The 12,637-nt window shown below is 45.8% G+C and overlaps 2 protein-coding genes across 4 annotated transcripts in view; one reads left to right on the top strand and one right to left on the bottom strand.

The window, feature by feature from the left end:
• Positions 1-1,756: 1,756 nt before the first annotated feature.
• Positions 1,757-12,637, top strand: part of TDRD9 (tudor domain containing 9) — a 103,611-nt gene continuing 92,730 nt past the window's right edge. For 2 of the 3 annotated variants that reach the window (XM_053595690.1, XM_053595689.1), the window contains exon 1: positions 1,983-2,019. Coding sequence is in view for 1 of the 3 variants with exons in the window: in XM_053595688.1 (XP_053451663.1) it covers positions 1,763-2,019 (257 nt within the window). In the remaining 2 variants the exon portion in view is untranslated. Of the gene's footprint in view, positions 2,020-12,637 lie in introns of all 3 variants that reach the window. The other variant, XM_053595688.1, reaches the window with a different exon arrangement.
• Positions 11,425-12,387, bottom strand: RD3L (RD3 like). Its single transcript, XM_053595691.1, has 2 exons — positions 12,089-12,387; positions 11,425-11,722 (listed from the first exon to the last, which is right to left on the bottom strand). The coding sequence occupies exons 1-2, from the start codon at positions 12,385-12,387 to the stop codon at positions 11,425-11,427; spliced, it is 597 nt and encodes a 198-aa protein (XP_053451666.1).

Here is a 12,637-nt window from a genome sequence, read left to right as displayed (position 1 = left end):
CTTAGTATCATGCTGGGTTCATTTTTTTTTTTTTTTGAGGCAGAGTCTCAAGTTGTTGCCCTGGGTAGCGTGTTGTAGCATCACAGCTCACAGCAACCTTGAGGTCTTGGGTTTAGGGGATTTTCTCGCCTCAGCCTCCCAACTAGCTGGGACTACAAGCTCCTGCCACAATGGCTACTTTTTTGTTGCAATTGTCATTGTTGTTTTAGCTGGCCCAGGCCAGGTTTGAACCCCTTGTTAGTGTATGGGGCCCGCGCCCTACCCACTGAGCTACGGGCACCGCCCTGGGTTCATTTTTTGAGATACCACTAGCTTAACCCTACCTGGTCTGACTTCTGTCTACACTGTGTTCCAGTTGTGCTCTTTTTGACATTTTCCAGTCTTTAACTGCTTGGGCTCTTGACACCTTTCTGTACTCATTCACCTGGCTCTTTCCTGAGAGCCCACACGAGCCAAACACTGCCCTCAGCACTGAGGACAGGAAGTCACGTCTCTTCTGATTCTGTTGCCTATCTTTGTATTCTTTGTTGGATTTTTTTCCCTCCACCCCTTCTTTCAGAGTGTTTGCTAGGGTTATGGTTTCTACCCCTTTTGTTTTGGAGACAGGCTTGTTCTGTCACCCAGGGTGAAGTGCAGTGGTACAATCATAGCTCACTGCAGCCTCCAAACCCTGTGCACAAGTCATTCTCCTCCCTTAGCCTTTAAGTAGCTAGGACTCAGGGCTCCCCACATCCGAAATGATTTCTTGTAGACATGGAGTCTTGAACTCCTGCATCAGCCTCCCAAAGTGCTGGGACTACAGATGTGAGCCACGTTCTCACTCTTGGTGTTTTATTCACCGTTTGGTGATGACCTCCACATCTGCGCCACTTGCCCACACCTGTTTTGGTCTAACTGTGTGTAGATACTGCCACCTGAGATGCAGGTTATGATTCCGGCTCCAGGGAACTTCTTCCACGTGCTCACTTCAGACCCCAGGGCTGCCTGCCAACTGGCCACGGCCCCCTGCCCCCACCGCTGTCATCCTGAGAGCTCCCTGCCCGGCTTCTAGCTAGGACCCTATCCTTAGCAGGTCCTCCATGGAGTTGTTTCCTCCAAGCAGACTTCCCTGATCTCCTTGCTCCTCTGCTCCCAAATTAGATGCAGGGATGCCGTGTTTGGCAGCCGGAGCGCCCCCACAGTACAGCACAAGCTCTGGGGTGTGTGTGTGTCGCCCTCTGCCCGCGCTGCTCTGTGCTGGGCCCAGCACACAGCAGGTGCTCAAGTGCGTATCCCTTGTCGCCTGAAGTCCGCAGGCCTCACACGGAGAGGACAAGGAGTGGTTCGAGGCCCATTTGTTGGGCGCCCAAATACTGAGGGCCTCTGGTTAAACCAACCCCAGGGACAGCCACAGTGGCTCAAGCCTTCCTGCTAGGTCCAGGTACCGGGAGGCGGACTGGTGGTGGCTCCTGGCCAGGCCTCGCGCGCTGGGGAGGAGGCGGGGAGACTCCCAGCAGGCCTTGTGCGGCAGCGAGGAGGGGGTGGGGTGTGAGCAGCGGCTCCCGGCTCCCGGCAGGCCTCACGAGGAGGGGCAGGGCTGAAAGCACGAGGCTAGCGGCGTGGGTTGCACGTGCTGGGATGGGACCCGCCCCCGCTACGCGGCATTTTCTGATTGGACGGCCTCCGCGGGAGGGGCGGCGGGCTGCGGGCTGGGGTCCGCGGTAGTCTGTTCTCGCCGCTGCGGCTGGGCGGTTAAGGCGGTGCAGGAGCGCAGACTTCCAGCATGCTTCGTAAACTCACCCTTGACCAGATCAACGACTGGTTTACCATCGGCAAGACCGTGACGAATGTGGAGCTGCTGGGCTCGCCGCCTGCTTTTCCGGCCGAGGCGGCCCGGGAGGAGGCTCAGCGCAAGGACGCGGCCCCGGGCGCGAGCTCTGCTGCCCAGGCCCAGGCCCCGGCCCAGGCCCAGGCCCAGACTCCGGTTCTGGCCCCAGCCCCAGCTCCCGCTCCGGCGCGGTCGGCAGCGGCGTTCGGAAGGTAGGAGGCAGGCTCGCGGATAGCAGGTGCGGCCGAGCACGGCGCGGGCCCCAGTCAGACTCGCCTCACGAGCCCCTGCCCTGCTCAGCTGCTGGGTGGCTGTGGCGGCCCCAAAATAAGGTGGTCCCCAAACCGCCCCTGACCTAGAGTATGCGTGTCTTGTGGTACTTCATCCCGCAGTTCCCTACAGGATAATTTTTTTTTTTTAATCTATAGACTATTTTTTTTTTGAGACAGAGTCTCAATTTGTCACCCTCAGTAGAGTGCCGGGGCCGTCACACCTCACAGCAGCCTCAAGCTCTTGACCGTAAGCGGTTCTCTTGCCTCAGCTTCCCAAGTAGCTGGGACTACAGGCGTCCGCCACGACGTCTGGCAATTTTTTTTTTTTTTTTTGGTGGTGGTGGGGCGTTGTTGTTGTTGTTTGACAGGTCCGGGGTGGATTCGAACCCTCCTGCTCCGGTGTATGTGGCTGATGCTCTAGTCGCTGAGTTACAGGCGCTGAGCCTATAGACTCTATTTTTTGAAGATGTTTTAGGTTTCCAGAAAAACTGAGCAGAGTTAGAGCTCTCCAGTAACCTTGCCATCCCACAGTTTCCACTGTTAACATCTGCATAAGTTTGGTACCTTTGGCTACAGTTGATGAACCAGGATGATACATTATTATTGTAGGCGTGTTTACTCTTGGTGTGTATTTATGTGGGTTTGGACAAATGTATGATGACATGCAGCTGCCATTGTCTAACAGTATACACAAGAGTTGCACTGCCCCCAAAATCCTTTGTGCTCCATTCCTCTCTCCTCTCACTTGCCTGGAAACCACTTGTCTTTTTGGCACTGTCTCCATAATTTTGCCTTTTCAATATTGTCACTTTGTTGGAATCATATTGTATGTAGGTTGTCTTCTTTCACTTAATATGCATTTGAGCTTCCTCTGTGTCTTTTCATGATTTGTTAGCTTATTTCTTTATAGGGCTGATTAATACTCCACTGTGTGGATGTACCACAGTTGGTCCATCCACCTAGTGAAGGCCATCTTGGTTGCTGCCAAGTTTTGGCAGTAACTAGACTTGTGTGCAAGTTTTTGTGTGGACATAAGTTTTCAGCTGATTGGGGTAAACACCAGGGAGTGTTAAGGCTGGATCTTTGATCAGTTTTGTGGTCCCTCCTCCCTTATTCTGTGACTTAAGTGGCTGTTGTCTGTCATTCTGCTTAAGAGATTCTGGTGGTAATAAAAAGGCAAGAGGACATCTGTTTTTAGAAGCAAGCCCTAGATCAGTTGAGTAGAAATTCCTGCCCCTTCTATGAGACAGCCAACATAGGAAATACCTCTACCTTGAAGTATCTCCATCATTCCTGCCCAGCCCCCAATTGAGCAGCCTTTACAGTGGAGAGGGCTTTTTTTCGTTTCGTTTTTTTAAAAATGTACTCTTGTTGGTCACGTGATTTGATGGGTGGGCACAGCCTGTGGCAGGTTTTCCTGGGTTTCTTCAAGCCTTTGTGTTGTCCTTTCAGGTACAACCTTGGGATCTTTGGTGAATTTATTTTGTTTCTTGGAGGTATAGAGAGGACAAAGAGAACCCTTGTGCAGCTTCAGGGTGGCTGCTTTGTTTACATTTTTGTGCTTTTTGTTTCCTTGAATTGCTCTGGTAAGTGATCCTATAGGCCACCTCCCCTGCTTAAATGCTTTTCTACATCTTAATGTGACAAATGGCATTGCTTTTAAATAACTCATTATGATATTGGGAGGTAAATTATTGAACTTGTCAGAAACTAAAAGTGTAGATTTAGATGTCATTTTAGCTACTAAGGACCAGTTTTTAGTTTCCAATCCTTCATGGACTGAGACTTATGTAAAATCAATAAAATGAATTTTCAGAGCAATGAAATGAAAAAAGACAAAATATCAGCCCCATTTAAAAATTATTAGATTCGACATGTGTAAAATTGCTTTGTGAAATTGCCATACAGGTTTTAATTTTAAAATTTCACTAGTGAGAGGCAGTGTTGGCCTGTGAGTGGCGCTCCTTCCTCTGCAGGTACCTTCTAGGCTGCACATGTGCAGATCCAGGGCCAGAGTTGCCTGCATGTAGCAGGCACTCAGCTAAACGTAGCTGTGTTTTTTAGTCAGCACAGCAACCCTCTGAGTTGATGGCATTATTAAGAAATGGGCTTGTTGTGGCGGGTGCCTGTAATCCCAGCTACTCGGGAGGCTGAGGCAAGAGAATTGCTTAAGCCCAGGAAATGGAGGTTGCTGTGAGCTGTGTGAGGCCACCGCACTCTACCAAGGGCCATAAAGTGAGACTCTGTCTCTACAAAAAAAAAAAAAATAAATAATAAAAAAAAAGAAATGGGCTTGTGGGAGCAAGGTGATTTGGCCAACTTCCTGTAGCAAATTGTCTTGATAGGCAGAATGACACCTCCTCCCAAAGATGTCCCCCAGAACCTATGGATACATAACGTTACCTAGCAAAAGGGATTTTGCAGATGTAAGTGATGTTTTCTAGGACCTATTAATATGTGAGTAATGTTACATGGCAAAAGGAATTTTGCAGATATAGTTAAGGTTATAGATATTAAAGTAGGGAGATTACCTAGAGTAGCAGAGTGGGCCCAGTCTAAATCACATGAGCCCTAAAAGGCAGAAAATTTCTCAGAAGGTGTCAGAGATTTGAAATGTTCCTAGAAGATGGCTGCTGTAGGTCATCTGTACACCAGGGGTAGTGGATTCCAGCCTCACCTGGGCCTAATAAAGAAAACAACGACAAATTCCAAGAAATACCCAGCCTTTGGGCCGAGCATGGTGCCTCATACCTGTAATCACAGCAGTCTGGGAGGCTGAGGCAGGTGGATTGCCTGAGCTCAAGAATTCAAGACCAACCTGTCTCTTAAAAAAAAAAAATAGCCAGGCATTGTGGGGATGCCTGTAGTCCCAGCTACTTGGGAGGGTGAGGCAAGAGGATCACTTGAGCCCAAGAGTTTGAGGTTGCTGTGAGCTGTGACGCCATTGCACTCTATCAAGGGGGAAAAATGAGACTCTGTCTTAAAAAAAAAAAAAAAAGAAAAAAAAGAAGAGATATTCCTAGGAGGGGGCCATGTGGAAAGCTTAAGAAGGAATGTGGGAAGCTAGGAGCACAGGCTGGATCCCAGCTGATAGCTAGTAATGAAATGGGTACCTCAGTCCTGCAGTTGCAGGGAGCTGATTTTGGCCACTTGCTTTTGGTCTTAGATCCTAAGCAGAGGACCCAGCTGAATCCAGCTGGACTTGAGATAACATTTATGTTGTTTTAATCTGTTAAATTTGTAGTAATTTGTTATGCAGCTCTGTATTCTAGTGGTAGAACTGGGATTCAGACTCAAGTTGAGCTGACCCATGAACCTGGCACACAGGATGATTGAGTACTTGTTAAATGATGTCTTTCCAGTAGTTTTGGTATCAGTGAGGATGTATCTGCTGTTGAGGAAGGATGGCTTTTGTCAGCATAGGGTCTTTTGTACAGTGTGGTATATTTGGTAGGGATGGGGTAAGATGAGCTTGCATGGCATCCCAGGAGTCCAGTCTGGGAGGGCGTTTTAAATTGGCTTTGTGAGTTGTGACCACTAGCATTGTAAAGAGAGACAAAATACCAGTCTGTATCACAGGTTAAGAGTCGTGTGGGGTGGGGTGGGTCCCTGTGGGGTGCAGTGTGAGTTTCTCCCTGACAAAAGCTTAGTGGGGTGCCTAGGGGAGGGGCTGGTGAAGTGGGGAGCAGGAGAGGGGTTCACAGATGATACTCCCAGTGATTTTATGGGCTTCCCACATGGCATGGCGTTTCATACTGTACCCTCTTGTCCTTACCTTCCTGTTCCTTCACCTTAGCACTGTGCAGACCATCTGAGCGCTGTCCTCTAGAGCTGGTGGTGCAGCTGTCTGGCTGGCAGCCCTGGGCCCGGGCGTTGGGGGGAGCCTCCCGATGCTGCTGTGCACTCTGTCCAGAGTCTCTTTGAGGTTTCTTCTTCACGGTGCACATTAGCTCCTGGATCATGATGTTCTTGCTTAATTATTACTTTCGTGTCTGACTTAGCAGCTGACAATGTTCTTTGTCCTGAAGAAGGCTTTGCTGCAGAGACTTGCAGATTTCCATTATCTGGTGATCACTTTCATTCCCCTCCTTTCTTCTTATCAGTTTACCTCCTGGTGTGTCTCACTGAAGAGGACCAATCTCAGTCTTTCTGACAGATGGAAGTTTCAGAGTAGCTGAGGAACTTGACTTGTCCCAGGCCACGTGCTGTGTCATGGAAGGGATGTGTTTGACTCTGAAGCACATGGCTTTTTTCTTTAGGCCTTGCTGCTTTTCAGTATTTAGGCCTCGTGTAGATTGGGTGTCTGTCTCTGTTACTCTCCAAGGATTCCTGGTTCCTATTCACAAAGTCCATGTTTTTAAAGACCTTTTGGTCTGTAATAGATTTAGTTTATTAGGTAATTTTCCCATTGATTAAAAAACTATTGGAGCATCTCTGTCTACTATGTGTAGCTGGAGCAGGTGAGTGAATGGGAGGTGGCAGATGAGCTGTGAGGCAGCGAGGAGCTCAGCACTGCCTGCTGCTCATCTTTCACCACTCTAGACCCAAGCCCCGTCCTCTCTTGTCTGGATTACTGTACGCCCATCTCCTCCTTACCCCAGATAATGTCTTGTTGTACCTGGAAGAGGGCTGGCATGAAGTAGGTGCTATTTAATATTTGTTGTATGAAGAAATTTGAGAGTAAATAATGCCGAAGGCTCTTTGAGCACAGGTGGGACTTTCTGCATGATAGGTCACCCTTAGAGTAAAATTTAGGCTCTGCCTTGTGACTTAATGAGCTTTCCTCTGCCGGGCACACAGCCTGCTGCCCTCTGGCCACATTGGCCTTTCTTTGGAAGATACCAGACTGGACGTAGCAGCAGCTGCAGTTCCTCTCTCCTGTGTGGAGGGCTCCCCTTGTCCTTGTCTTCCCCCAACTGGCTCCCTTCATCATTCTGGGCTTGTTCAAAGTCTGCTCCTTAGGGAAGTTTCCTGTGACCTCCACAGCCAAAGAGGTCCTCCCCTGCCTTCTTACCTGCCCTCTCTAGTCAGTCTCAGCTGCTTCTCTCTTTCCAAGTCTTGGTTGTGATCAGAAGACCAGCTCAGAAGACCAGTCATCTTCTTACCGTGTGTGTGGGTTTTGGCACCTCCTCATCCAGGGGAGCGAACGATTCTGGGATTTCTGTCTTGTAGAATTGAGTGGGTAGGTATTATTGTTGTTACTGAGATGGAGAACACTAGTTGATGAAGAGTCTGAAGAGTTATGCTTTTAGTGTGTGTGTGTATGTGTGTACTAGCTGTCTTCTTTCTTGATTTTTATTTATCCTTTTAGAAAATTGCTTGTAGCTCAAATGGCTAGGGCTGCAGCCACATACACCAGAGCTGGCGGTTTCAGACATAGCCCTGGCCCGCTGGGCGTTGTGGCGGACGCCTGTAGTCCCAGCTACTTGGGAGGCTGAGGTAAGAGAATCTCTTAAGCCCAAGAGTTTGAGGTTGCTGTGAGCTGTGACTCCACGGCACTCTACCCAGGGTGACTTAGTGAGACTCTGTCTCAAAAGAAAAGAAAAGAAAATTGACTGAGAGAGACAATGTCTCTGTCACCGAGGCTGGAGTGCAGTGGTGTGATCATAGCTCACAGCATCCTCACTCCTGGGCTCAGGCAATCTTCCTGCTTCAGCCTCCTGAGAGCTGGGACTATAGGCCCTGCCATTGCGCCTGGCTCAGTAATGATAGCTTTTGAGAGCTGATTATGTGTCAGGTACTGTTCAGAGTGTTTTTTGTTTGTATGTTTGTTTTTTTTTGAGATAGAGTCTCACTTTGTCACTGTGGGTGAGTGTTGTGGCATCATAGCTCACAGCAACCTCTCCCTCTTGGGCTCAAGCAATTTTCTTGCCTCAGCCTCCCAAGTAGCTGGGACTACGGTTGCCCGCCACAACATCCAGCTATTTTTAAAGATGAGGTCTAACTCTGACTCAGGCTGGTCTTGAATTTGTGAGCTCAGGAAATCCACCTTCCTCAGCTTCCCAGAGTGCTAGGATTACAGGCGTGAGCCACCACGCCCAGCCTATGCCAAGTGCTTTTACCTGGATTCATTTACTCTTACTGTTCCCTAGCCAAAAATTTTAGCTACTCTACTGAAACTACTTTGTCTTTTTTTTTTTTTTTTTTTTTGAGACAGAGTCTCACTTTGTTGCCCTTGGTAGAGTGCTATGGTGTCTCAGCTCACAGCAACCTCAAACTCTTGGGCTTAAGCGATTCTTTTGGCTCAGCCTTCCAAGTAGCTGGGACTACAGGTGCCCGCCACAATGCCCAGGTATTATTTGTTGTTGTTATAGTTGTCATTGTTGTTTGGCAGGCCAAGTTCGAACCTGCCAGCCCCGGTGTTTGTGGCCTGTGCCATAGCTGCTGAGCCTTGATTTCCCTTGATGAAATACACCTGAAGCATTCCCATAGTCCTCTCAACTGTGCCCCTTCCCATATTTTTAACCATGATTCCTTTGCCAGCTTTAGGTATTATAAATAACCCAGTGTATAAAAACAGATCTATTAATAGTCAAGAAGTTGTGTTAAATTTTTTTTGATTTGTAGGTTTTCTAGAAACAACTGTTTTAAATAACATACACCAATAACTCTCAGAAGAAATATGGTTATTAGGCTATTTTTATTTTGAGACAGTGTTTCACTTTGTTGCTCTCAGAGTGCTGTGGCATCACAGCTCATGGCAACTTCAAACTCTTGGGCTCACGTGATCCTCCTGCCTCAGCCTCCCAAGTAGCTGGGACTACAGGCACCCGCCACAATGCCTGGCTAGTTTTAGAGATGGGGTCTTTGCTGTGAGGCTGCTTTGGAGAGAGAGTGAAATGTTCTGGGCCTCTTGGGGTGTGTTCCCTGATCTTTTGGACTTCACAGACAAACTGCAGGTTCTGTTTAAAATAAAAATGTTCTTACTATTAAGGTAATAACATTTTCTTACAACTCATGTTTGCTGCTTTGTTTCTCGTTTTCTTTTTGGAACCAGAGTCTCACACTCTTGCATCTCCAGGCTAGAGTGCTGTGGTCGCACCACAGCTCACTGCAACCTCAAACTCCAACTCCTGGGCTCAAGTGATACTCCTGCCTCAGCCTCCTGAGTAACTGGGACTTCAGGTGCCTGTCACACACCCATCTAGTTTTTCTATTTTTAGTAGAGACAGTGGCCTCGCTCAGGCTGGTCTTGAACTTCCGAGCTTCAGTTGTCCACCCGCCTTGGCTGCCCAGAGTGCTGGGGTCACAGATGTGAGCCATTGCTCTTGGCATGTTTGCTACTTTCTATTCACTGCACAATAAGCAATTGTGCACTTTTAGGGACATTGATCTCTCCTGCAAATACAGTAGTTTCCACTCTAAGAAGTCTTACAGTGGTTGAAAAAGTCAAATGTAATATGTCATGAAAACTGAACAGAAAGTGTGGTAGGCTACTCGGGAGGCTGAGGGGAGAGAATTGCTTAAGCCCAGGAGCTGGAGGTTGCTGTGAGCTGTGTGACGCCACAGCACTCTAACAAGGGCAACAAAGTGAGACTGTCTCTGAAAAAAAAAAAGAAGAAAACTGAATAGAAAGGGAACAGGAATGAGAGGTGTCCTTGTTTCAGATCCTTGTAGTGTTGTGTTTTCATTTACCTGTGTTTTAAATCAGGGTCAGGTAGACACTGTTTATTACATGATATGGATTTAACACCAAATAGAGATCACTTGAAAATGGTGTAGAAGTTGGCTAAGAATGCAGGGAGAATAGAGTTAGAAGGTTTTTTTGGAGTGTATTTTTAGTTCCCATTTTGATATGTATCTGTGTGTGTATATATATGTACACACACAGATACACATATATATACACAAACACACACACACATATACACACATATATACATATATATTTTTTTTTACATGAAAGAAAATTAATCTACAAATACAAAATTATAGACATTAGGTTCCTTAGATTTACCTCTAAGAATGGTAAAGATGGCTCAGCACCTGTAGCACAGTGGTTATGGCACCAAGCCACATACACCAGAGGTGGTGGGTTCAAATCCGGCCTGGGCCAACTAAACAACTGCAACAAAAAAATAGCTGGGTGTTGTGGTGGGCACCTGTAGTCCCAGCTACTTGGGAGGCTGAGGCAAGAGAATCGCTTAAGCCCAGGAGTTTGAGGTTGCTGTGAGGTGTGATGCCACAGCACTCTACCCAGGGTGACATAGTGAGAGTCTGTCTCAAAAAAAGAAAAAATGGTAAAGATTTTAGCACCTTACCAAAAAAAGAGAAATCTGACTTATGCATAGCTTCATACTTAGAATGAAGTTATGAAATGTTAAATTGTATGTATTCACTATTTTGCTATTTTACATGGGCACAATATAGATTTAAATTATTCACCAGCATTAAATGGTTTTCTTGGAGAGTAGCAGTTATTTGTTATTAAACAACAAATTTAAGGGCTGTTGTTAATCAGCCCTTATTTATATTGGCCTAATATAGAGCTGTGTTTTATTCTGTATTTCCTTAAGGTGGAGATTAAAACTGTGATTAAAACCAGAGCCGAGAGGCGGCGCCTGTGGCTCAGTGAGTGGGGCGCTGGCCCCATATACCGAGGGTGGTGGGTTCAAACCCAGCCCCGGCCAAACTGCAACAAAAAAATAGCCGGGTGTTGTGGCGGGCGCCTGTAGTCCCTGCTGCTCCAAAGGCTGAGGCAAGAGAATCACGTAAGCCCAAGAGCTGGAGGTTGCTGTGAGCCGTGTGACGCCATGGCACTCTACCGAGGGCAGTAAAGTGAGACTCTGTCTCTACAAAAAAAAAAAAAAAAAAAAAAACAACCAGAACTCAGTGTTGGGGTAAAGCACTGCTCTGCTTCTGACAGCACATTTCCCCACCCCCCTTTGCTCTATCCCCTGCGGGAATAATGACGACATGATGGGATGTGAACTTAATTTCAGTGTTGTAATGTGAAGGTAAGGTTCTTAATCATTTATTTCATTCTATACACAGCTTCTTTTTAGAATAAAAATTGAGGTTAAAGTCTGAGTTTCATACAGAATTCGTCAAACTTCACATAAATAAAATTGCCTTAGTTCCTGTGAGGTGTGTTTGAGGTATAAGAAAATACTTCAAACATTTTTTCACAATATTTAGGAAACATTTTAGTTAAAAGCATACGGGTCAATGAAAACATAGAATGTTCAGAATGGTTAAAAAAGAATTTAAAATATAAGCTACATCAACAGGAATTTTAATTTCTGACTGCAACAAAGAGAAACTTGAGGTCACATCACTTGTTCTCATTTTTAATATTAAGAATTCTGATTCTAAAATGATCATAAAAATTCCTCTGTCAGTAACTTAACTTGATGGATGATAATATGGCAGGTTCCATATTCTGTGTGATAGCATTGGGAACCTGTTCTTTGTGTTTTTGTCCACGTAACTTGAAATGGTGGGTATTTCATCTTTGCCTGCACTCACGGGGCTTTCTCTGGGGGCCGCAGAAGAAGCACGACAGCCTGTGCTCTGGGCACCCCCTGAGGCCTGCTGCTCACTCCCCCCGTCTGTGCTGCTTAAGAAGTCTTTCAGAACTTGCTTGAAGATGTAGACTATCTCCCATGGCAGTACATCATTTTCTGCCAAAACTTCTCGAAATCTAGAGGGAATGTGGTAATATTTCAGAAAATTTCTCTTGTTATATCCCTTTATCTCTAAAATATAACTTAAATAAAATACTTGTATATTAGTAACCCACCTTTTGAGTACTCTGCATATTGCTTTAAAATTATGCTTCAAGTAAAGAAATTTTTAATATAATTAAAAAATAAGTCTGACCAGTAAGATAACCAATAGACAGTTTTATTTATTCTGTCCCTCAGGATTTTGGTAGTTTGGTATTTGATATACATGGCTAAAGAATTTACATGATGGGAAACAATTTCCAGTCTAAATATCTGGGGACTTTACACTTAAAGTCTAAAGAACATGAACAGATAACATAAGAAGAGAACAGTGTTTTTACCTGCTGAGAATCATTCCAGTTTGGCAAAGTTGAACTTGTGAGCAAAGAGCTTCCAGTTGTCTTTGTTCAGTTGCTGGGATAGTCATGTGGGGGTTCTGGCAGTTTCTGAGCCAGTTGTAATCCACACCTGTTCTTTTCACTTTCTGTTCATTTTCAATCTCTTGTATTAATCTCTCCCGCTCCTTTAGGTGCCATTTTAATTCCCGAAGGAGAGTCTTTGTCACTATGTCTGAGCCAGGGTAGCCTGTGGGTTTGTAGGAGTCGTTCTTTGGCCATTTCATCCAGCCAAAAAGTGGCATTTTTAGCCTATGGAAATATTCTCACTTGCTTATTTGCATAAAATATTAAGGTTCTGATGAGAAAATATTTGTTTCTTTATGATAAATTTGCCATGAATTTTTCACTGGTTAGATATGCAGGTTAAAATAATATTAGAACGTGCATTTAAAGGCTTTTAATTTCTAACTAGGTCAGTGGCAAAAATCAAGCTTGGAAAATACTTTTACATTCCTAAGTAGAAATTAAATATTCAAAGTCAGAGATAATCTA

Source organism: Nycticebus coucang, chromosome 6 (genome assembly GCF_027406575.1).
Source record: "Nycticebus coucang isolate mNycCou1 chromosome 6, mNycCou1.pri, whole genome shotgun sequence".
In the NCBI taxonomy this organism is placed as follows: domain Eukaryota; kingdom Metazoa; phylum Chordata; class Mammalia; order Primates; family Lorisidae; genus Nycticebus; species Nycticebus coucang.
This window is presented reverse-complemented; position numbering and strand designations above follow the sequence as displayed.

What these genes read in the sequence shown, in the direction of transcription:
- RD3L (XM_053595691.1), bottom strand. Translation starts at nt 12,387, where the DNA reads ATGCCACTTTTTGGCTGGATGAAATGGCCAAAGAACGACTCCTACAAA. An exon ending in ACTGGAATGATTCTCAGCAG is followed by an intron (nt 11,723 to 12,088) that starts GTAAAAACACTG and finishes CATTCCCTCTAG; the next exon opens with ATTTCGAGAAGTTTTGGCAG.